The 26,686-nt window shown below is 35.1% G+C and overlaps 1 protein-coding gene across 3 annotated transcripts in view; it reads left to right on the forward strand.

Annotated features, from left to right (window-relative positions):
• LOC137244096 (zinc finger protein 888) overlaps positions 1-26,366 on the forward strand; it is a 47,030-nt gene extending 20,664 nt beyond the window's left edge. For 2 of the 3 annotated variants that reach the window (XM_067772641.1, XM_067772640.1), the window contains 3 exons: positions 1,189-2,635; positions 4,854-5,031; positions 5,099-6,475. In XM_067772641.1, the coding sequence (XP_067628742.1) occupies positions 1,189-2,635; positions 4,854-5,031; positions 5,099-5,555 (2,082 nt within the window). In that variant the 3' untranslated portion in view covers positions 5,556-6,475. Of the gene's footprint in view, positions 1-1,188; positions 2,636-4,853; positions 5,032-5,098; positions 6,476-24,989 lie in introns of those variants that run through there. The other variant, XM_067772642.1, reaches the window with a different exon arrangement.
• The last annotated feature ends 320 nt before the right edge of the window (positions 26,367-26,686 follow it).

Consider the following 26,686-nt stretch of genomic DNA (forward strand, 5'->3'; position numbering starts at 1 on the left):
ATGGGTGCAATATAGAAACGCAACATCAAAACCCAGAAGAATTAAACAAGTCCTATCCCCACTTTTGTTTAACTTCTACATATAAAAGCTACCTTCGCCACCAGAAGGAGTTACTATCGTTCCCTATGCCGATGACTGCACAATAATGGCCACAGGCCCAGGCCCACAGATCGAAGAGCTTTGCAACAAAATAAACGGCTACCTCCCTGATCTCCCCAGTTTTTTCACCTCGCGAAACCTGTCATTATCACCGACTAAATCATACTGCTCTCAGAATCGCCACGGGCTGTCTTCTTATGTCCCCAGAGCACCATCTACATAATGAGGCGAGAATACTCCCCATCAGGGAGAGCAATGAGATGCTAACCAAACAGTTCCTGTTGAATACCCAGAAATGTGGGCATCCCAACAGACATCTGATTGATGGACCAGCACCGCCTAGGAGCTTAAGGAGTCATCTCCGTAAGCATTTTGAGGAAATACGGCACCTGAGAACTCAGCCGTATGAAGCCAAAAAACACAAGCAGGTCCTCAGTGAACTTCACAAATAGGCGTCGGGCCTTTATGCCGGGAATTGCCCGTTGAATCCAGTACTCTAAGAACACTACCCAAAACTTGCGGAAGAGGAACGCACACTCCCGAGGGAAACACGAGTCACTCTAGCTCAACTTCGATCTGGATACTGTAACAGGTTAAATTCTTACCTATCCAGAATCAACCCTGACATACAAAATGTAATGTGGAACCAACGCCTCTAACGCCCCTCTCATAACGGTCCACCCCTGTTGAAACAGCAAGTTTCCTTGGACTCCCGTTAGAGGATATTGATGACAATTTGTAATCGGTCGCACCTATTTTATGGGGCGGAGCACTGCTACAACAACAACAACAACTAAATCATCGGCGACCTTATTTACAACATGGACGACCCAAATGTCGACAATTTTGAACATCCACGTACGCTACCGACTGTCTTACACCCCAAAATCTTGGGTGTGACGTTCGATCAGGATCTACATTTTGGTGAGCATGCAGCCGCAATTGTACCGAAAATGTGGTACTTTAGTCGCCTCTTACGATAAGCATGCCTGCCGCGGGTATATTCTAAACCCCATAACCCGCTGGGGGTTCTTTGTGAACTAAGCTAACGAAATATAATAGAGATACCTAAATTTATAATTTTTCTAGGATCTTGATAATTGTCTATCGTCTGTTTGTATAACATGTGTATTCAAATCGAGAGCAGTAAAAGATTTTCAAAATAAATGTAAATTGCGATTGAAAGATTTTAGTAATGGTCATGCAATAAAAAACAATCATAGCAATGCGAAAATCGAATATAATTATGGAGGAGAACAATCTTCTGAAAGACTAGATGCGGAAGAAAAAAGTTTCGGAAAGGAAGAATTCACTGAAATCAATTCCGATGTGAACCATAGGCCTAATAGAGTGAATGGCGTTTTTGAAGTGAATAATTATTCACCAGCTAGAATGAGGGGTGTTGAAGGTAGTAACTCCGAAATTCCACTGTTTCCCGTTGAACATAAAAGTATTATTCAATTGGATTATAAGAATTATAGTCTAACGGATATAACAGGAGACTACCCAAGAATACAACATGTAGAATCTATTAATACAGCTTTATTGTCATCACATAAAACAGATTTTTTGCCAATTTCAAGCTCTATGGTATCATCATGTTCGAACTCTACACATTCTCAAAATGGTTTAAGTCATTCCATGTTACAAGTTATACGTGAACGTCCTGAATCAGTTTTAGTAACGGAATCTGGCGGAAAGATTAATAACTATCAGAGCAAGAAAGGGCCACAAACACAGAGGTTGTGTCAATATTGCGGTAATAGTTACATACGCAAAGACCACTACAATAAACATGTTAGGCGCTGCCGACATAAATCTGCACACAGTTTACCACCAACAACTGCCTCTAATGCAGAGAATACCAAACAATTTAATGCCAAACGAATTCGAACCAATGGCATAGGTAACCATTGCACGATGCCCATCACACAAATTGAGGAGCCTCAAAAGAAACGAACGCGTAAATTTCATTGTAGCGAATGTTCAGCAATTATGGATAATGTAACAGAATTGCGAAAACATCGAATAACACATATGCGCCAATATAAATGCAATATGTGTAAAAAGGACCTTACAACTTTATACGAATATGATTTTCATCGTACTATTTGTTTGGCAGAAAATCAAGTCCGTTTAGAGGTACAAGAAGAAGCGCGATTTCAAAAGGAAACAGCATTGAATTGTGACAACAAATCAGTTGCGAAGTCTGAAAGATCGATATTTACACGGCGTATAACACGTGCACAAAGTCGAGTTCGAACTCAGGTGATCAAAACTCCAAAACCAACAACAACAAAAGCAATGCTATCTAGGATATCTAAGCGCCGAATGACAGTTTTAACCAGCGTCTCCAAATATATATCAGCTAATTATAGTGATAGCAGTAATGATGATGATAACGATGATGATGTGTCGGTTGCGGATTCTATGGATGCAAGACGGCGAATTTATACTGATGATTGGTTAGAAAAACGTTATACTAATGAGGTGTATGAAACTCCAGCAAAGCAAACCAACATTGGGAAAGAATACGGTATGTATATGTAAATGAAGAATCCGTGTCTATTAAAATGCTTCTTTTGTCAATGACCTACGGCCTATATCCATATTCATTTACTACGGTAGGGCTTAAACTTTAGGTTACACCTAGATGTTGTTGTTGTAGCAGTATTAATAGGGAACAGCTTATGTCGGTTTCTACCTCTCTTCAAGATCTTCACAATCTCGAATTGATAGCCGTCAATAATGTCGTAGCGACACGTTTATTCCGTCACCAGGGACTGGATATCAGTATTAACATACCGAAAATTGTATGAGCAAAATTTCAGCAAACTTCTCCATTGCCTATTATGGAGAAAAATGGAAATAATTTCGTAATTCTTAAAAAATCTTAAGTAATTCGGAAATAGTTGTTTTTTTTCACACCAGCAAATCGACGACGGGGCGATAAAGCTGCTAACTCTACTTTTCACTCAAAACGACTTTTTGCTATTAATGAAACGGGAGACCAGGGCCCGTAATAAATTTAATGGGATTGCCCGGTGAATCCAGTACTCAAAACTTGCGGAAGAGGAACGCACAGTCCCTAGGGAACAGGTTAAACTCTTACCTATCCAGAATCGACCCCGACATGCAAAATATATGCCCCGCTTGCAATGTGTCCCCACATGACACCAACCATCTCTTTAATTGTAATGTGGAACCAACGCCTCTAAGACCCCTCTCATTATGGTCCACCCCTGTTGAAACAGCAAGTTTCCTTGGACTCCCGGACAATCTGTGATCGGCCGCACCTATTAGATGGGGCGAAGCACTGCTACAACAACAACAACAACCAGGGCCCGTATTACGTGTTACGATCAATGACTGAAACCCATTTTCACTCAAGCGATAACTATGCCACTGTGAAACTATTTCTAAAAATTATAATAGGTTATGGATCTAAGAGTACTATTTGTCGCTAGCTCGCATAAGCCATTAATCTGATCCACCATTTCAGAGCTATTGTGATTTAAAAAATGAGTTTCGATCATGGATCGTAACACGTAATACGGGCCCAGTTCTGCATAGTTCTAAAAGTAAAGTGTACGTTTTATGTCAAAACTTGCTAAAAATTACTCCTAGCTCCAATAAATTATGAAATAAATTTTGAAATTTACAATTGAGGAGTTGCGTGCAAAACGGAAATAAAAAATAAATAACATCTTGGCGCGATTTACCGCCAATGAGATTTAGGCCCAGCTTCTCTTCCAAATTGGGCCGTACTCCTTTTAATTTTTTACACAAATTGGTAGGACAGGATCTACATGATTTAGGCTTACTACGAACGGCATCTGCGAGGCAGATGAATTTTCACTGAAAAGCTTTTCATGACAGGAATACACACAGAGTGTTTGCCAAATCACTTCTGGGACTTAGAAAAATCTCTTCTAATAGAAAAAACTTGTTACTAAATTTTCGAAGTTACTTTACCCGGGACATGAACCCCGACCTTCGGTGTGTAGGCGGAGCACGCTACCACCACACCACGACGGTGTGAAATGGAAACTTCTTTGAAATATATGTTTTGAGATTAACGTGTGTGAAACATTTGCGGTGCTATATCATTCGTGTTGTAGTATTTAAAACATTTTCTAAATGTATAGTACATTTTCATATATTGAAATTATATGAAATGGAAGAAAGTTTTCTACCTTTACTCATTTTTTGTGCATATTACTATTTTTTAAGTTCACGTTTCAACACTAACACAGTGTCATTACGAATGACATAATTACACACTTATTTTTAGACAGTACTTACAACTGCTCTTATTTTCAACTGTTTGGTTCTTTTTTAAATCAAAATATAACTGGGGGGTCCGTGCTAAGTTTGCGCACGTAAAAACATTTTATTGGACGTAAAAGGGTTACACACAGACATTATTTTTTATAGCCTCCCATAATTTTTTTTAAACATGTTTATGCCAGGAGTCACTTACGTTTTATGGAAGGGCCATTGTCTTGAAATAAAAAAAGAGTTCATTAAGAAGAAGAAATGGTTAAACTTATGAATAATGAATTATAGGCCATAACGCCTCATTTTTGCTAAAGATATTTTCAATATGTGAGCTAAGGGAGGAAACATTTTCTCTTGTAAAATAAAATATGTGCGGCCTACTTTATTTTAGCGTCTTTAGGTCTCAAAATATATATAATAGGCATTGTTTGAAAATAAATATAATTTATTAATTTAATATTTGAAAATTTCAGACCTTATCCTGTTAGAAAGGTTAAAAACCCAAGTCAAAGCGCAAGAATTTACATGCTTGGTTGAAAACTGTGGCTTCTTTGCCGATTCGCTGTTAAACTTAATGCTACATGACTATGTACATCATTTTAAGGCCTCTTGGTTTTACTGTCGTAAATGCGGCAGTGTTTTCACGAGCAAGTTAGTGAGATTTTGTTTACATTTCAATTCCAATTGCATTTTAAATTTGATTTTAATTTCCTTGCAGAGTTTTCTTGGACTATCACTTGGACCGTCAAAATGGTGGACGCTATATTTGTTACAAATGTAATGAACAGTTCATGTTTCAGCACCAATTAGATTCACATTTAATATTGCATACAAAGCACATAAATCATGCATGTACTAAATGTAAATGTGAATATCTAAGTCAGACTAAACTCTATCAGCATATGAAAACGGAACACAACAATGAATCTGAAAAGAAGCTTATACACATTCAAAGTAAGGAAACGTTTGCATCATCTTTGTATACTTTAGATGAAGATGATTATACAAAAAGAAAACAAGGTACAAAGTACACTGTCAAAATCCTAAATATGCACTTACCGTGTATGCCATCGAAAAGACCTTTAGAATTACCTGGTCATAAGCCATATCGACGTCGTATTGGTGTTATAGAATTTGAGAATGAGAGAAATCCAAATTGTTGTAGCTGTAAATAGTATTTAAATAATGAGAAGCAACTTCTCATGGCAATAATGCAGACATGTTTCTTTTCTACATACAGTTTACCAAAACAACCATGTGAGCCAAAAAAACTACTTAATGGTACAAAGATTTTATGAAGTTGTTAAATTTGTAAAACAATGTGAGTGTGTTTGAGTGCATCCAGCGTATATTTTATTTCTTCGCTAAAGTAATAAATAAATAAATGTAAGGCGCGATAACCTCCGAATAGATTTTAGGCCGAGCTGCTCTTCCAATTTGCGTCGTGCCCCTTTTAACTTTTCTTACAAATGGGCGGGATGGGACCTACTTGTTTTATGACGACTCCGAACGGCATCTTGTAATGTACCATGTCGGATCGCCAGATGTTACAGCGGCAGTGCAATGTTATACGGGCGTGCATGCTAGTTGGACCTGGTCTAAGCTCTTCGGCTGGGGTGGATACTTGTATAAACTATTCACACTGCATACATACATAAACATAATTTTCATGCACTTGATTTTCTTTTAATATAAAATCCTAATATAAACAACAGCAAATTACACATCGGACAATAATCCCAGACAACACAAAATACCAGATAAGCGGACGGACGCATGGAAAATTGTTTCCTACGGGGAACGTAAATTGTAGCGAAACAAGACGACAACAGAACGACAAGAATGGAACTGCATCATGGAGACTCAGATGTTATTCAGTCTCCGCTCTCTCCCTTCCCAACCATTCTACGAGAGTACACCATCTCTCCCGTCCCAACCTAATATAAGAATCAGCGCCTGAGATCACATAGTTTTATACCACTTACACTTTATTCATTTTAATTAAAATTCATTATCGTTACATAACAAAGTATATTGTTTGCAGTGAGAGGAATCGTTTAATATTCTCTCTCAATGCACTAACACTTAAGCAAAACGAATTCAAACATTTAACGAACTCGAACACATATGTGTAACGAACTTACACATGCAAATTAAATACAGGAAAATTACCGAAGAGCAAGCGAGAATAAAACCGTTTATAACACTTTCGAACAATTTTATTGAAGTATATGTATGGATGTGCAAAATCAATCAGTTCACTTACCAAAAGGAACAAACGACAACAAAAACAAGCACGCCAAATATCAGCGATACGATAGAAGCAATGAAAACTCAGCAAAGAGATTTTGTATTTTGCACAACACACATACACCACAACCAGTCTTATAACCCTTATGTACGTACCTTTATTAACCCTTGATGATCCCACGTTGTTTGCGCAAACAGCAGGTCCTCACTGGAAATTTGGTGGAATTTTGTTATGTATACGCTATATTCCCGCTTTACACCATGACAATTGTGAATATACTTATGTACTTTTTAGGCAAAAATATTCAAGAATTTAAAACAAACAAAAAAAAAAGACTAAAGAGCCGAACTCGAAATTTTTTTGAGCTTATTCCAAAAAAAAATTACGCAAAGGCGTTTTTACATTACGAACATAAAAACAATTATTTTAAAAAGATTAATTCTTACAGAAATAGATATATGTACATATACATATGTATCTACGTTTATACTATGTACGTAATTTTATAAAAATGAAGAAATATAGAAATATAAGTATGATGAAATGCCGGAGATTTATGTTGTATGTCTGGTTGTAAATTGGTAGTCAATATAGCTGTAAACAAATACGTGAATAATTTCGGAAATCCGTATTGTAAGTTAGGTATTGCTATGGTTTAAACTGATGCAGATGTGTATAGTTGTAAAGCTAAGTATTCAGCTGAGGTAACTTGTAGATAATCCTATAGAGAAAATAGGTCGCAATTTAGAACTTTGCACAGGGAGTTCCTTATATAGTAATATATAGATATACGTACCAAGAAGGTATTGTACAATACACGAGTTATTGTGAGGAAAAAGTACATATATGGTAGGTGAAGCCACTAAATTTGGCTGAATTGGAGCACCTTCTTCAGCGAACCACCCTCATAAGGGAGTTGGCCATATTCGGCTGAAAATTACTTAACGCCAACTTATTTGTACTTCCTTTTTGGAATATATATAGCGTTTGTTTGCTTGCAAACAATTTAAAAAAATTTTACTTGTGCACTTTAAAAACTTTCCACTTTAGAATATATTATTCATTGAAACTTCTTACACTGAGATGTGTTCTTTGGCACGACTTCGAACAAAATGGACGAGTCTAAGCAAACGTTAATCAGGCGTCACTTTTAAAATTGTATGCAATTCGTTCTTATTTTGCTGTAATGCTCTAAATGTGTTCGCCTTCCATGACATATAACTAATTATATGACAGGAATGCCTTTTATGTACAGTGGAGGTAAAAATTATTAAACCTGCATAGGATTCAAACATAGCACACATCACAAACACAAATTCTAACCAAAAGCTTGTCTACCGTTTGGAATTTGAAAATATGAGTGCTATATATGTAAAAAAAAACTGTAATAGTACGAACTAACCCAACGAACTTCTAGGTTAAGATTTATTCTGTGGTTTCACAGTGGTTGTATATCTTTACAGTGAAATGTTCCGAGTAACTTTCCGTCTTCGCCTTCCAATACATAGTACGCCGTACCTTGTTTACTTCGAACCCGCGCCTTGAGAAACGTAGGAGCTAACTTGCTATTGAAGTTCTTGCTTTGGTTACTCTGTGAGAAGTTTCTACGCAAAACCATCTGACCCTCCTTGAAAGAAATTGGTCTTGCCCGTAAATTGTAAATTCTCTCGTTTGTCTTGTAAGATTTTTGTATATTGGTACGCACGGTATCCCGAATTAATGAAAGGGTATTATGTCTTTGTTCAATACTTTGTACGCGGCCTTCTTCCAACATACCAAGATTACGAAGTAACTCATAATTGTTACCGTGTGTCATCATGTGTTGACCAAAGACAGCAAAATATGGGTTTGTTAATGTCGACTGATGAATGGAATTCCGCAAAGAGCAGTTGATGCTACTCAAGTGCTGGTCCCATTCACGCTGATCACCTTTGATGTAGGCGCGAAGTGCTGCATTTATGGAGCGATTGACGCGCTCCGAACTGTTACTTTGCGGAGAGTACGCAGCGGTACACACATGCTTAATGCCACATTTTGTCAAAAAGGTTTCAAATTCACCAGATTTGAACTGGCTGCCATTATCGCTTACCAGAACTTCCGGTACGCCAAATACGTCAAACACATGTTCCTTAAGAAAGTTGACAATAGGTGTCGTTGTGAACTTTTTCAAGGGGCAAAGGAAAGTAAATTTGGATAATTGGTCAAGAACTATCAAAATCCCTATATTTCCGTTCTTGGACCTCGGAAAAGGGCCGATCAAATCTATAAAAAGTCTTTGGAAAATGCGTTCCGTCGATACAAATTTTCCCATCAGAGGTCTCAGTGTTTTTGTCGGATGCTTTGTAGTCTTACACGTGACACATTTTCCTACGTAATCACGCACAGAGCGCAAAAGCCCTGGCCAAAAGAAAAATCGTCTAACACGCTCAACGGTCTTCGCTATGCCACCATGTGAGCTCGTGGGGTGGTCGTGTGCACCTCGTAAAATATCATCTCTCAAGCTTTCAGGTACAACGAGCTTCCAAGACGACTCTTGCTGTTCTACATCTCCTGTGTAGTATTCCGTACGGTGATATATGAAGTTTTCCCGAACTTCAAAATCAGGGTACTTATCTTTATTTACCAAGATCTTGTTCCGAAGATCTGCGTAGTTCGACTCACTAAAAGCTGTGGAAGAAAGGTCAATGATAGGTACATAGTCTGCATTTAAATCGGCTATGTTGACTTCGAACGCTCGCGAAAGAGCATCTGGTACTACATTGTTAGTACCTTTACGGTGTTCAATCCTAAACTTGAACGCTTGCAGCTTGAGAGCCCATCGTGCTAAACGACCGCTTAGATCTGATTGATTCATCAGCCATCGTAAACTCGCATGATCTGTTATTATTTTGAACTCTTGTCCTTCCACGTAAGACCGAAATTTCTTCACAGCTAAAACTGCTGCCAAACATTCTTGCTCAGTGACAGAATAGTTCCGCTGGGCCTTGTTCAATTTTTGAGACATATAAGCGATGGGAACTTCGTCTTCATTCTCATTTAACTGTGCGAGTACTGCTCCTACTCCGTTTTGGCTTGCGTCGCACTGATTGAGGTTGTGGAAAATCTACTATAGCCGAAACTTTTGATGGGTCTACTTTAAGTGTTCCATTACCCACAAGGTATCCCAGATATTTTACTTCTTTTAAACAAAATTTACTCTTGCCGACATTTATAGTAAGCCCTGCCTTACGTATCAATAATGCAACTTCTTGTAGTAACTCAACATGCGATGCAAAATCTTCTGAGACTATTAGAAGATCGTCCAAATACACAAATACCCGTTCTTTCAGGTTGTATGGAATTACCTTATCCATCAAGCGACACATCGTTTGAGGAGCGTTGCACAACCCAAACGGCATCACTTTAAATTGATAAAGAGGACGATTGGGAACTGTAAAAGCTGTCATTTCGCGCGACTTGGCCTCTAGTGGAATCTGCCAGAATGCGTCTTTTAGATCCAAGCTAGTAATAAATTCCGCACGAGGTAACCGGCTCAAAATACCGTCTATATGAGGTAATGGATACGCGTCTTTACGTGTTATTTCGTTAACTTTACGACTGTCCAAGCATAATCTAACCTTTCCTGGTTTTCTCACAAGCACTACCGGCGATGACCAAGCACTGCTTGACTCTTCAATTACTCCTAGTTTTAACATGCGCTCAATTTCTACTCCCATCAATTTTTCAATGGCTGGTGAGACAGGAAAATGTCTTTGCTTGATTGGCTTAGCAGTTCCTACGTCTATCTCATGTTCAAGCAATGTAGTCTTACCTAAACCATTCTCCTCGTAGGATGGAAAGCAACTAATGGCCGCATTGAGTTTACGTTGTTGTTCAACTGTCAGATCGTGATGGTTTTCATTAACAGTTGGTAATAAAGTTTCGCTTATTATATGAGGAGCTAGCTGGAACGTTTGCCAAAAATTTACTCCTAAGTATACGTCTTGTGACAAACTGGATATGATATAGAATTCTACGGGTTTTGTATCTTGCTTGTAAGTAGTCATTAACTCAACAACACCTTCTACATTTTGCCTTGTACCGTCTGCGGTTCGTGCAAAAGTTTTCAGTGGTTTAAATGCCAATTCATATTTCTTATTTATTATTTCCTCAGCTAATTTTCCCCCTATACAACTTATTGAAGCCCCCGAGTCTAATAACCCAAGCATGTCGAAGTTCATAATACGAATAGCTGCATATGGTCTAACATCTCCTGGCTTACAAATGATGCTCGATAATAATTGGTTACGTTTAACACCTATCTCTTTCCAAAATTCTTTAGCTCTAACTGCTGAACGCGTATGCTTAAAAATATGTTCGCGCCTAGTTTTATATTCCTTAAGACGTTCATGAAAAGGTTTGATAGGATGTACTCGTGGTAAATCCAATAAATCCTTTGTCACATTTGGTGGTCTTAAAACTTGTACTAATTCTGGCTCTGCGCTTGCAGAGGTTTCGGATGTTTGCGGTTGTCGTTGCAAACATCCCGTAGCGCGTTTCCCGACTTGTTACAATTTGGACAAGTTGGTAAAAAGAATGCTATTAACCCGCACCCATAACAAAACACACGCCGCGGCTTAATGCATTGTTTGTAATTGTGTCCCGCCTCGTCACAATTCCAACACTTCCTATTGGCTAAATCTGATACTGCTGATATTTCATCGGAAGCGTTGTTAACTTCCTCATTAATATCCACGTGTTTGACTTCCGAAATTTGTCTGCCTGGAACTCGAAATTGCTTAAAAGGAACTTTTTGTGCACCTTGCACAGTGTCAAAGAAATTTTCGCGTCTTAGGCAAGCACGACGTAAATCGTTGAGAGATGTAATGTCGAAATGTAATAATTCTAATCGCACATCAGGTTTGAGATTTTGTATTAAAGTTTCCACGAGCTCTCTTTCAGACAACGGAGTGCTTAGTGAATCACACAGACATAATACACCTTCTAGAAATTTTTCAAAAGGCTCATTCGGTTTTTGTTTCCTGTTGCGAATAGTTTCTTTAATGTCAAAATCTGTACGAATATCCCTAAAGTTTCTTTTCAGAGCATCACAGAATGAAAACCATTCAAATACTCCATTAGCGCGATGGTATCGCCAAAACCAATTTTTGGCCTTACCCTCAAACAAAATATGTGCGTTTTGGCAAAGGGCATCAAAGTCGCCACGTAATGATGACGTTGTTAATGCGTTCACCCTATAAATAAATTCGCTAACAGATATGCCCTGAGAAGAACCATCAAAAACTAATTTCCAATTTGAAATTATCTTAGCGATTCCACCTGCTGATAAAAACGTTTCTGCGCTTTGCGATCGAGCAGAACGCGTACGCGTAGCTTCTGTGTAGTAAGGTGTCGGATCAGCGGAAGATTGTCCTAACCTACTATTTTGTAAATTAACAGCTGTCCTGCCCTGACTGGGTAAATCATCGCGAGGTCGTGACTGATTTAGGTTCATCGCTGAAAAATTACCTTCTAAAGAATTTGTTAATAACCTTTCAATGGTATTTTGAATATCGCGTGTTACTAATTCTTGTTGTCGACGCACTACAGTTTCTACTACTTCTTCTATACGGTCAAGATCATTCTGTTGGGTCAGTCTATTTTGGTTCAATCGGTTAATGCGAGAATTACGATTTTGTCGACGCGATATGCTCGAATCCCCTGTGTTATTTACTTCACCATGTTCTAGTGAAGCCGTATCTGACACTGCTAAACGTCTATGAGTGATTCGTCCCCCCATAGAAATGGGTTCTGATATGGGTTCTAGAGATATATTTTGTCCACCGTGATTGGTCATAAAATTACTATCAATTTGTCTGCGACAAAGTGGACAAGAATTGCTACTATATACCCACCTTGCTATACATTCTCCATGAAATCTGTGCTGACAAGAAGTAATTACCATGTCAGAATCTAACAAAGTTTCATTGCAAATGGTACACAATGAATCTTGTACATCCTCTACTTCTAAATTTTCATCACTGCGATGAACAGGCATTTTGTTACAATCGCAAAAAAAAATTGTTAATCAAACTAAAGATAAAAAAAAAATACCGAAGATTCTTCGACAAAGCTCACATTCACCGAAAATTATTTCCTTGTTAAATCTTTGAAGTATTATTGTTACTACAATCCGATTAAATTATGAATATCTTTATTATTTTCGATTTATAAAGTATTTGTTAAAATTTGTAGTTAAAATTATATATAAGTGCTTTTACTGCTAAATATGAATTCTTTCAGCAAAAATTTAATCCAAATAAAAAAATCTCGGTAATTTCTATGTGATCCCACGCTGACTTCCAGTGGCCGCCGTGTTCCCTTCTTCTCGTCTGCTTCGCGAATGAAAATAAAACAATTGTGTGCCAGATCTTTGCTAACTGCTATTATTTGCAAACACTCAACTTATCCAAAGCCGACCATATGTTTACAAAAGTATAACAGTTTGAGGAGATTGAAATTCAGAAGCAATTCAATGGTAGAGTGTAACAAACATATTACTTTAACTCTATTCCAAAAGAAAAGCAAATGAGGTCAATCACCCCAGTGAGAAATTGTTCGTCAAAATATGACTGAATGTGGTTAAGAAAACGGCCTCCGCATTTTAACCTAATTCCAACACTCTGTCACCCCTGACACTGATAACCAGATAAAATTTTATTCGGGTACCCGCGAAAGCGAGGGCCCCACGTTGGGCGCCATTTTTATGTAATGTACCATGTCGGATCGCCAGATGTTACAGCGGCAGTGCAATGTTATACGGGCGTGCATGCTAGTTGGACCTGGTCTAAGCTCTTCGGCTGGGGTGGATACTTGTATAAACTATTCACACTGCATACATACATAAACATAATTTTCATGCACTTGATTTTCTTTTAATATAAAATCCTAATATAAACAACAGCAAATTACACATCGGACAATAATCCCAGACAACACAAAATACCAGATAAGCGGACGGACGCATGGAAAATTGTTTCCTACGGGGAACGTAAATTGTAGCGAAACAAGACGACAACAGAACGACAAGAATGGAACTGCATCATGGAGACTCAGATGTTATTCAGTCTCCGCTCTCTCCCTTCCCAACCATTCTACGAGAGTACACCATCTCTCCCGTCCCAACCTAATATAAGAATCAGCGCCTGAGATCACATAGTTTTATACCACTTACACTTTATTCATTTTAATTAAAATTCATTATCGTTACATAACAAAGTATATTGTTTGCAGTGAGAGGAATCGTTTAATATTCTCTCTCAATGCACTAACACTTAAGCAAAACGAATTCAAACATTTAACGAACTCGAACACATATGTGTAACGAACTTACACATGCAAATTAAATACAGGAAAATTACCGAAGAGCAAGCGAGAATAAAACCGTTTATAACACTTTCGAACAATTTTATTGAAGTATATGTATGGATGTGCAAAATCAATCAGTTCACTTACCAAAAGGAACAAACGACAACAAAAACAAGCACGCCAAATATCAGCGATACGATAGAAGCAATGAAAACTCAGCAAAGAGATTTTGTATTTTGCACAACACACATACACCACAACCAGTCTTATAACCCTTATGTACGTACCTTTATTAACCCTTGATGATCCCACGTTGTTTGCGCAAACAGCAGGTCCTCACTGGAAATTTGGTGGAATTTTGTTATGTATACGCTATATTCCCGCTTTACACCATGACAATTGTGAATATACTTATGTACTTTTTAGGCAAAAATATTCAAGAATTTAAAACAAACAAAAAAAAAAGACTAAAGAGCCGAACTCGAAATTTTTTTGAGCTTATTCCAAAAAAAAATTACGCAAAGGCGTTTTTACATTACGAACATAAAAACAATTATTTTAAAAAGATTAATTCTTACAGAAATAGATATATGTACATATACATATGTATCTACGTTTATACTATGTACGTAATTTTATAAAAATGAAGAAATATAGAAATATAAGTATGATGAAATGCCGGAGATTTATGTTGTATGTCTGGTTGTAAATTGGTAGTCAATATAGCTGTAAACAAATACGTGAATAATTTCGGAAATCCGTATTGTAAGTTAGGTATTGCTATGGTTTAAACTGATGCAGATGTGTATAGTTGTAAAGCTAAGTATTCAGCTGAGGTAACTTGTAGATAATCCTATAGAGAAAATAGGTCGCAATTTAGAACTTTGCACAGGGAGTTCCTTATATAGTAATATATAGATATACGTACCAAGAAGGTATTGTACAATACACGAGTTATTGTGAGGAAAAAGTACATATATGGTAGGTGAAGCCACTAAATTTGGCTGAATTGGAGCACCTTCTTCAGCGAACCACCCTCATAAGGGAGTTGGCCATATTCGGCTGAAAATTACTTAACGCCAACTTATTTGTACTTCCTTTTTGGAATATATATAGCGTTTGTTTGCTTGCAAACAATTTAAAAAAATTTTACTTGTGCACTTTAAAAACTTTCCACTTTAGAATATATTATTCATTGAAACTTCTTACACTGAGATGTGTTCTTTGGCACGACTTCGAACAAAATGGACGAGTCTAAGCAAACGTTAATCAGGCGTCACTTTTAAAATTGTATGCAATTCGTTCTTATTTTGCTGTAATGCTCTAAATGTGTTCGCCTTCCATGACATATAACTAATTATATGACAGGAATGCCTTTTATGTACAGTGGAGGTAAAAATTATTAAACCTGCATAGGATTCAAACATAGCACACATCACAATCTGCAGGGCAGAGTTTTCACTGAGAGCGTTTCATGGTATATATTTCAGTTAATACGGTCGGTTTATTTTTGTTGTGGTGTACCAAAATAATTTTCATTTAACAAAATCAATTTTATTCCTGACTATTGGAACAAACTAAATTTTCAAGTCACTGCGTCATAAGTTAAAAATAGATTTCTCGTATATAGCCTACATAATAAGCATGCCGGTCCGAGATTGGATGCTGGTACAATTAATCATTGTAAGTAACACAAAACTTGTTTTAATCCCTTCTATATTAAAAGTAAAAAAATGTCCACCCTATTTTCTTTGACGTAAGCTTACTAAGAAAAACAAAAAAATACAAAGTATATATGTGACCTGGAATCATGAAACGACCCTATTGTGCGAAAACAAGTTTTAAATAGATTTCTCGTATATAGCCTACATAATAAACATGTCGGTCCGAGATTGGATGCTGGTACAATTAATCATTGTTTGTAAGTAACACAAAACTTGTTTTAATCCCTTCTATATTAAAAGAAAAAAAATGTCCACCCTATTTTCTTTGACGTAAGCTTACTAAGAAAAAAAAAATAAAAATACAAAGGTATATATGTGACCTGGAATCATGAAACGACCCTATTGTGCGAAAACAAGTTTTCGAGAAAACGCACAGTTTTGTTTAGCTTGACTCTGTGTAGCGTCTGGCCGTTGTGAACGAATTTTGTACTTAAAATTTAATTAACTTCCCGAAAAGCTACGCTACAAGCTTGAAACTTGGAATACAGTTCAGAGCCCGATGACAATGCAATAATGAGAAAAAAACTCCGATAGATGGCGCATACATCGAAATATTTCAAAAAATCGTATTTGTGGTTGGATTTGCTTTAAATGCGATTTGTGAAAAAAACTAAGAAAGTTAGGAAACTGCGGGTTATTCCATTGGAAAGAGATTTAAATTTCCTATAAGAATCACTCGAAAAGTGAAGAACGATATTATAGGGTCGTTTCATGATTCCAGGTCACATATTAAGATGTCCATTAAATATAAATAAATGTTTGCTCTGTCGGGCGTAATATGATTTCACTCGAACTTTTTAGCCTGAAATACCTTAACGCTTGCCGCGTTTCTTCAATTTGAAAATTAACCACGCCTCAAAGCGCGGTATCCACATTGTGTGCTCTTTCTTTTGCCAAAGAGGAGTAGGTTAACAAGAGGCGTCAGTTTGTGCTCTTTGTGATATTCATGCGTAATGTGCCACTTGCGGGGTAGTTTAAAATTGCTTCTACACATTTTCATGGGGTGTTTGGGCTTGTTTAAGGGATTGTTTAATTAAATTATCATCCATCCTCTTTCCAACAATCGCAATATATTTTAGTATAAACTTCTGAAAAATGTGTAGAATCTTATTTTCTAATATCCGCCAAGTTGGTACATTACAACTGATTTCGTAAAAAGTACGAACTGACGCCTCTTAGTAATCTACTCCTCTTTGCTTTTGCTTGAAATAGCAGTGGCGTCCCATCCCTGCAATACACAAATATTAGACTCGGCAATGCATCAGAAGAAAATTTGTCAAAATTAGCATATGCGAATGGAAAATGCGCTTAAGTAAAAAAAAAATACCATTTAGTATTAACTATTTATTTATTTAAATATTTTCCTAGCACAATTTGGTAAATTATTTAACATTGCTAGTCAGAAATTGTAAATAGATAAATTTAAAATAAAATAATATGAAAATAGAATTAACAAAGTTAAAATAAAACTATAATAATAATAAAAATAATACGTCTACAAATATGGTTATGACATTCACCAAGTAGTATTTAGCTGGTAAAGTATATGGGGAAGGACAAACGGAAACAAAAATAAGAATAAGAACGAATCATTTAACAAGATAATACATTTTTATTAGTTTGAATACAGAAAAAAGATCTGGCTTACAAACAGGGCTGCTCAACCCCTATGCACTTTTGTTTTTGGTTTTGCCCTGAATCATAGGCACAGATCATGATTCAATCACAAGATGTTTGCTCGGCTGACAAATTTTTTGACTATTTCAACCATTTTGCTCCCAGATCGAATTGACATCCGTTAACTGTGTTGTTTCTTTGCGATTTTCCGAAAAATATTAGTAGTAGAAATAACAAGAAATCAGTTTACAAATACCCTATAAGTACTGAACTGCATAATTCCTTAGACAATTTTTTTAAATTTTATGATGAATTTATAAACCATGCCATGATCAATTAGTGTGGCTAAACCTAGGTAATTTTATGAAAAGTGTGGATGCCAAGAAATCGTGCAATTTCGTCAACCTAACAATATACGAAGCCTGAACCAATTTAAAATTCATCGTTCAACGTCAAAAACTAGACTAGTAAATCGATTCACATAAAAATGTAATTAGTAAATAATGGAGATGCCATAACGAAATGTATTCATTGAGCGTGTTAACTTATTTATTCCGTATGTTCGGAACATTCGTCTGCATTTAAGAATTTGTGGAGTCGTTTTATACTTGGAATATATACTTATTTGGAATACACGGATTTCGTAAGGTAGTATTAAACGAACGTGTTTCCAATACTCTAAATTAACGGTTTATTCGGAAAACTTCCATGAATACTTAAAAAGAATAAAACGGTAAATACTCCCTATGTAGCAGGACCGCACAAAAGCTTAACCCTTCTGCCAAAGTCAAAGCCGTAATATAAAGTTCTAAGTCAGTACGCTATTTTCTTAAATTTTTTTGTTTTTGTCAGTTCATTGCGGCTGCTGAGTAGAGTATCACCCCATGCAGACTGCCAATTCGAAATCGCCCTATCTCAAAATACTTTTCAAAAATTCTCCATTTCAGGATTTGTCACAAAAACGCTCTATATCCGAATTAGGTTGAAGAACGCCTACTCTCAGAATGATTTTCTTTAACTCCCTCTTATGTCAAAATGAGAAAATGTATGGAACTTATGTTCAGATAGGGAGTTCTTGAAACAAATTTTGAGATAGTGTGTATTTGAATAAAATTCTGACGCACGGCGTCCTTCAAACAAATTCTGAAAGAATGACCAAACCAACATAACTATATCAATTCGCGAAATATTTAGTAGAAAATTAATTATTTCCCCAAAACCTGTTGGCATTTACAAATTTATTATCACTACTAATATACTACTATAGGTACTTTTCTACTAAAATTTTCGCTGATGGGGATTGAATTATTCCCCTTTTTCCTTACTTCGTCCAGATTTTTAAACTTGGGAGTGTCAAAGCTCTGCCATCATTGGAGAACAAACCTGTAGTAATTGAATCATGGGCACAGATACAAATTCACACTTCAAATATAAAAAAAAAATGTTCATAGCACTCCCATACAGAATAAAACTATTAGAAGGTAAAACCTTTCTCTCTTTTTGGCGACCATAATTGTTTTTTAGATTTTTAAAAAGATTTTAAAATCACTCTCCCAAACTTTATGGGAAATGCCAAACCAAAGGAAAGAAAAAAATATTTTTTGTATGTTTGACTTTTTCGAATGCCAAACAATCAGTTTGGTTTTATTCATGATGTAATAATACACATGGTATAAATATTACCAGGTAAAACCATTTACTCTTCTTGGTGGCCATAATGGTTTTTTGATTATTAAAAAAATTTCACTCTCTCAAACTTTGTGGGAAATGCCAAACCAAAGGAAACAGAAAAATATTTTTTGTATGTTTGACTTTTTCGAATGCCAAACAATCAGTTTGATTTTATTGTATTTTTGTTTATTTTGTGGATGGATAATGGTTTCATTAACTTCTCTGGTGAATATGGCATGAAATGTCTTCCACTTCTTGTGATTTGGCGCTAGAGGGATAGTGTCCTCATCTTTCTCGAAGTGAGGTTTCTTGTTCCACACAGTCTGGAAATACGGTTTAAATAATGGGGTTCATCGAGCGTGATTCTTTGAAAGAATTCGTCGCCTCTATGCCTCGATATCATACGGCAGTGCTACAAATAACCGGAGCTGATAGTGGTTACGGGGATGCCCACCTATCTTTTTGGAGGCGAGGTTGCATCAAGCAGTTCTGCTGTTGTTGTTGTTGTTCTTGTAGCAGTACTTTTTTTTCCTCCCCTTCCCAAGGCAGTCGGTTCTATGTACCGGAGCGACTCGGGATTTTTCCCGACCAAGGATTGTCATTTCAGTGTAACCCCATCTAATTTGTAACCCCAATCAGTTCTGCTGGGTTGCGTCGGCTTATAACAATTTAGTAGAAACTGTTTTCCCAGCCTATTAATACGCAGTTCAACATAATATACTAACGCCCCCTACCGTGTTTTCATGATCAGGAGCCCATATTGGCAAATCATAGTACAAGATTGCGTAGCCAATTGCTTTATATGTTTATTCTCTTGGTACCCTTCCACAACGTTAATTACTTGTTTTTCCTTTAATGCAGGATGAGGCCGGAAGAGTTAGGGTCGAGCATGACCCTTATTGCAATTCTGTTCTGCATTAAAAATTTTAAATTTCATATGAAAACGTTTATTGGAATAAAACGAAACAAATTAAAACAACATTTTGTTTATTTTGTTTTTTATGAGAGCGCAGTGAGAATTTTAAAATCTTTTTAGATGTCATTTTCCTCTCACCGGTTTTACCTTGTAATATTTGTATCAATATTTGTATCATGCTCACATATAGTTTCGAATCATATGAAAATGCTCGAATTTCATATGAAAGTGCCAAGAAAAAGGACTCCCGTATGAAGTTCAGGCACTTGTGTATGATGAAAAAAATTTACACTAACAATTTGACGACTAAAAATTATTCAAAAATATGATACCACTGAAAAAAATGTGTAATCAAAATTGATTCATAAATAAAATTAAAATAGATAACTGACCGCAAAGCTGAAATATATGGGGCATATGACCAAAGAATATAAGCAAAACTGTACCAAAAGAAGAGGGGCCTCTTCTAACTTCATATGATATTAGTTAATTACCCTCAAGTGAAGTCAGTAACTAATGATACAAAATTCTGGTTCAGAACTAGACCTAGAGTGCCAAATAGGTACTATTTTATTAGTAGCTATATTTGCAATTATAAAATCGACAGTTTGAATTTTTATATTTCGTATTTATTTATTAATTCATTCATTTATTTATTTAACTAACTATAACTATCGAAAAATGCGATAATATCATACTAGAAGCAACATGTAGAATTTCGCTCCGGTGCGGGGCCAACGAAATATTAGAAAGAACTAGATATCAGCTGTAAAATTTTAAACTATTTCGTAACTATCCAAAAAGTGCCATTAAAGAACTAGTTCTAAAGTGGAAATTTGTATAAAGTTGCGGGGACAATTTCCATCACCTAGAACATCGCAATGTTGAAAGCACATAAAAGAGATAGATGGCGAACTATTGGTGGTTCAGAATGCAGTAGAAGTGCACTAGTTTCGAACTAGAGATTTTCTTACAGCGTAGTTTCTGTGATTTTGTATTTTATTTCGGTATATTATTTTTCGTGGTTATGAGACATTTTTTGACTGAAAGTGGGAAGCAACCCTGCCTATCATTTACTTGTTAAAGATTTTATTAAATTCAGGTGGTATTTCAGAACCTCAGTAATCTCTGTTGCTAATATATGTAAATTTGAACACAAATTTAAAACAAACCGCGCGGAACCCTCTAATTAAGCATTTCGAAAGTTATCAAACTCAATTTCTAATGCAACATTCGCGGAAATATCCACATTCACTTTTAGTATGATTATTGAAAACCAAATTCCGACCATATATATAAAATATGTTACTACAAAAACTGAGGCTATAGGCCAATGTAATTTTTCGCAACTTTCAGGATTAAATTTATTGGCTCTAGAATGTTGACGATATACATATGTATATGTAATACTCCTATATTGTTAATAGAAAATGCTCGCAATGTGTTTTGGATGCGAAATCAAAGCAAGACAGCCTATAAAATTTTTGTGATTGTAGCAGCATAAGTGTGACAAGGAAAAACTTAAATTTTGGTACATTCGATTCTTGAATACAAAAACAAAAACATGTAAACAGCAACAATATATCGGCACTCTGATTTTGGGGAATGTACTTAGCTTTTTGTAGCAATATAGAAGTATTACATATATGACGATATAACTATTTACGTAATATTTTAAGCAAATTTTTGTAACTTAAAACCAAATCTTCAACTTTTCCCGACTTCAAACAATTAAAATTTTTTTTTAAATACAAAAAAATTTCAGTGCACATACAATTTTGCACATGTATTGCGATCACTGATCAGACCTGTTAAATAATGATTACTAATGGTAATGATTAGCCGTTCCATTGACTATTTTCTTTAAACGCCATTTAATGATTACTTGCCATTATATTCTATTTTTAATTATTACTTTTAAATTTATTAAAAAAATAATCAAGAAAAATCATGATTTTTTACGATTATTGAAAATAATCAAAAACTATCAAAAATCAAAAATAATCAAAAGTAATTGATTATTTTATACTTTTTATTTTTTTTTTGATTTTTTCCTAATTTTTTTATTTTTCCGCTTTGTTGAAAGAAAAATTCTCGTTTGTTACATGCACGGGATAATTTCTACACACAAGTACATTTTAGGATGCAATAGTAAGTCTTAAGCGCTTATCGAGGCGAATATATATGTACATGCAACATATAGGGCGAATGGTATATGAGCGTTGATCTAAACATATTCTCAGGCCTAATTTGATGCACTCATTATATAAAATAATACATCCTTAAGTCAAGCAAATTTTGTTTTGTATCCAAAATTAATATATCCGCTATTTTGGATTAAGTTATGACTATGCACTGATTGTTTTGTAATCAAAGTTTATCATATTGTTCGCTTTATTTTAGTAGTATTGGTTTCATATCATCGCCACTATGTGAGTGTTCTTCGCCTCATTTAGAGAGCTCTATCATAATTAAGCATTTTTTTTTTCGTTAGTATCTTTTGAACGACTCAAAATTTTTGTTTTCCGTCTTGGGTTATTAATGCTGAGGTCAAGCCAAGTCTTTTATGACACGTATTAGCAGTAGACCGCTGTTATAGACTTTTAAAATGTATACGAGTATATACTTATATATATTCTTGGAAAATATTCAACCATGTCGAAAAAATGATGTATGATAGGCAAACAAATGTGTTTGGAATTTACATTGTTAGTAATAAAAATATGCATCACTATACAAAACCGAAAATTTTATAGATTCTAGACGTAATCATAAGGAAATAAAAAGAAGTTTTAATCTAATGTACATGGACATATATTACTAAATTTATCTGGGTTATAACAACTTTTGGTTAGACAACTGATCATGATGACGAATGACAACTTAGAGAATCGCTCCAGCTGGAAGTGAAACTATCAACCAAGTAGTATTACTCACACATATTGTTTGAGCATATTGTTTTGTCGTAAAACAATACGCACTCCCACGCAAGGTATTCGTCGGATACATCTATAGACACGATAGTTTTTAGGTGGATATGTATGTACCCATATGGCAAGATAAGCGCTCACGATATACCGTTACATCCACCAATGTTAATGAGTACATAGCCATAACGTAATCCAAAATAGGGGATATATTTATTTTGGATATAACAAAATTGGCTAGACTTAAGACTGAAACCAAAAAGGATCCTTGCTAAATGAAAGCTTTTGGACGCCAACCTATGAAACCAAACATTTTTTTACATTGTCTGGGCAAAAAGAAAAACCGCCGTTTTCGATCCCACATTATTTTATATATTCGCCCTATATGTTGCATGTACATATATATTCGCCTCTGTAAGCGCTCACTATTGCATCCTGAAATGTACTTGTATGTAGAAATTATCCGGTGCATGCAACAAACGAGAATTTTTCTTTCAACAAAGCGGAAAAAATCAAAAAAAATTAAACAAACAAAAAATAATCAAAAAAAAAAAAAAACTTATAATAATAATTGAAAAAATCAAACATAGTCAAAAGTAATCATTTTGATTTGATTTTGATTACTTTTGATTATTTTTCTAATGGTAATCAATTAGTAATTGCTTTTTGCGGAAAACAATTGAAATAATCATTGGCCGTTAAAATAGGCATCTAATTAATTTATGATTCAAATTTAACAGTCTGATTGTGATTTGCACTTCCATATAAAAAATTGTGAGCAGCACTGCTTACAAATTATTGTAAAAAGTGGTTAGCCCATTCTTGAAGTGCAGAGCATTTTCTATTTGTCTTAATCTTGCGAGAAGAGAGCTCCAAAGGCGTATAGGACTAACGAAGAACGTCCGTCCAGAGGTTAACAAACGGTATCTTATGTGCGTGAGAAGAAGCGCTGATCTCGATGAATGAAGAAAAGTAAGCCTCCGATATAAATAATCAGGTTCCTTTGTATAGTTATATAATTTTGTGAAGGATAGAGTTCTAACTTTTAAAAGACTGTCAAAAGGAGTATTAAGCAACCTCTCAGCGTGATATGAAACATGACCAAATACGTATCTAGCATTGTTGTTATAAGCAGCATTAAGTTTATTTGTACACGCCTAGTCACAATTTCATCAAAAGGAAAAAGTTCACTTTACCACAACAGAATTGAAACTTGGATTCAAAAAACTTTTAAATACAGTCACTTTTATCCCAGGTATTTAGCCGACTGTGTCCATACAGGGTCGTTACTCAAGAAATAATAATAATAAATAATGAGATGGACACTAGGGATGTGGGATTCAAAGGGGTTGATACGCGTAATACCAATCTTATAGCTTCAGAGCTTCCGAAACCCAATTGTCAACCTGACCTACGCGAGGGTAATCCTGTTACAAATATAAATGTATCACATCTTCGGAGGTTATCGCGTCTTACATTTTTTTATATAGATTTTTCAATTTTATTTTGATGTTACTACTAAGTTCCGCGCCTTATTTGTTTATTTAATGCACAAACTCTGGCTTTATGAAGTGAGTGCGTCATACATGTTATGCATAGAGATGGGAAAGGGGTAAATACCCAAATGGTAAATATCCGGTAAATTGGTTATGTATGGTAAAAATGGGTAAATACCCAAATATTTACCCAAAAGAAGGGTAAAAATAATCTTTTAGAAAATATGGGAAACAAACACACAAATTCAATCCAAAATGTACCCAATTTATCCTCTATTGGTGGGTAGTTATCCATTACGCTATCGGTTGAATTAGTTTTAATCTATAATACAGCGTTTTTCAAAAATATTTAGCCAATAATGCATGCCGTTGCAAAAATTTAAGTTTACCCAGTAAACATTTTAAGTCAAAAAAGAGCTGGAAAGTTTACAGTTAGTATGTGATCATATGGGAGGCCGAAACCAATGTATTTCCTTCTTGCAATGGTCGTCCTATATGAGCCTATTAACGTATATCATTTGAGCCTAAATATGAGTCCGACATAAAGCTTAAAAGGCGTTTAAACAGCTCATATTATACTTAACTGGAACTCTCCGGCGTCATTTTTAACTCTAAGAAACTCTGATTATCTGACACCTATGTATATGACCTATTTATTAGGCATCGTCAGCGCTTATTGGGGTCATATATAGTTCAACTCACCTGGACAGACCGTGACAGCTTTGCGGTCACATTAAAAATGTCGAGAAGCGTCCATGAACGGAAAAACGTCGATGCTTATACAAAAAAAGAATAGCAAGGGTAACAATAATGTACAAATGTAATTCATTTTGTATTAATGTGATACCATAGATCTTTTAGAACATTTTGGCGAAGTTTTTTCAATTATTGATACGAGGCTATTTTTTCATAAAGATTTATGGAGGCCAAGATATATTTTCTATACCAATTTTTGAAAGTGTGTTGACGTTAATTCTTCCATTGGCTGAACTAAAGACCTTCGGTATAGTAGGCCGGCATCCTACGTATGTATATACCACGTCCACCATATCGCAAGAATACTGATATATAACCAAATAAAACAATAAATCTTACCAATCCATCAGAAATTATCAAAATTTTTACCGTTAAGAATTACAAATAGCAACAAGAAATACGTATGTGACCACAATATTACGCAATACAGTCTTGAGCATAAAATTTAGCATGTATTGTAGGAGTTCATATATATGAAAATAAACCTAAACTTTGTCTATAAACCTAAGAATAATCAATAAAATTTATAAATGTTGAAAAGGGCATCTAAACATTTAACATTTAAGCCGATATACATAGAAAACATAGAGCTGGTCATTTCGTGACCTTAACAACACGTGTGTAAGTTTTTCTTAACGTAACAGAAGAGTTAAGCAAAATTATTTTCGAAATTTTTTGATTAAAGCAAACAAAAACGGTCAAGAATACAAACATGTAGGTACGCAAAATTCGCGGAATATTCGATTTCGAAAGATGAATCTTCAGTAAATTTTTTGAGCAATTTCTTCCTTTTGAACGTAATTTTTTTATAAAGAAGAAAATTCTCAACGCAGCTGGCAAAAAAATTGGAAATTTTTTTTAGAATTATCTCTTTATTGCACTAAAATTCAATGATCTACAAAACTGCACACTCAGAAAAATTTAAAAATTATTAGTAAAAATTTGTGTTTTGAATTCGAATTATTCGTTATTATGTATGTATTAGTGCATGTTTTCATAAAAAAATTTGCTAAAGCAAAACTAGGTAAAAACTGCAAAAAGGCCTGGTGCCAATACTTTTTCTGTTAGTGTACATATATTTATTTGTATGGTAAATTATAACCAATTCAATGAAATTACAATATCTAATAATTAAACTTTGAAAAGAATGAAAAAAGTTTAAAACTAAAATTTTAAAATAACTTCAATGAATTCTGAAAACATTCAGCTAAGTGTATAAGAACTAAGTGGTAGTAACACAATTTGTATGTACTATACATATATGTATGTATTAGCTAAGAAATTTGCTTTTTTTTTTTTTTTTTATTTATGTATGTAAATATGTAAATTAATTCAGTGAGCTAGTATGTAATATTAGTATTAAAAAAGTAGAATATAATACGAAAAATACTAAGCAAATCATAAAGAATCATTTGCAATCATCTTAAATACATTTGCCTTATAATAAGGATAAACATCCTAATTGAATTTGCTGCACTACTTGATACATTATATTGTTTGATGTTTTAGTCAAAAAGAATTTTTGTGAATAGTGTCTAAAAAAAAACCTAAAATGTCTCACCTTTACATTTAATTACAATAAAAAAATGAAACGTTTTTTG

The sequence above is a fragment of the Eurosta solidaginis genome, chromosome 3 (assembly GCF_040869045.1).
Source record: "Eurosta solidaginis isolate ZX-2024a chromosome 3, ASM4086904v1, whole genome shotgun sequence".
Taxonomy (NCBI): domain Eukaryota; kingdom Metazoa; phylum Arthropoda; class Insecta; order Diptera; family Tephritidae; genus Eurosta; species Eurosta solidaginis.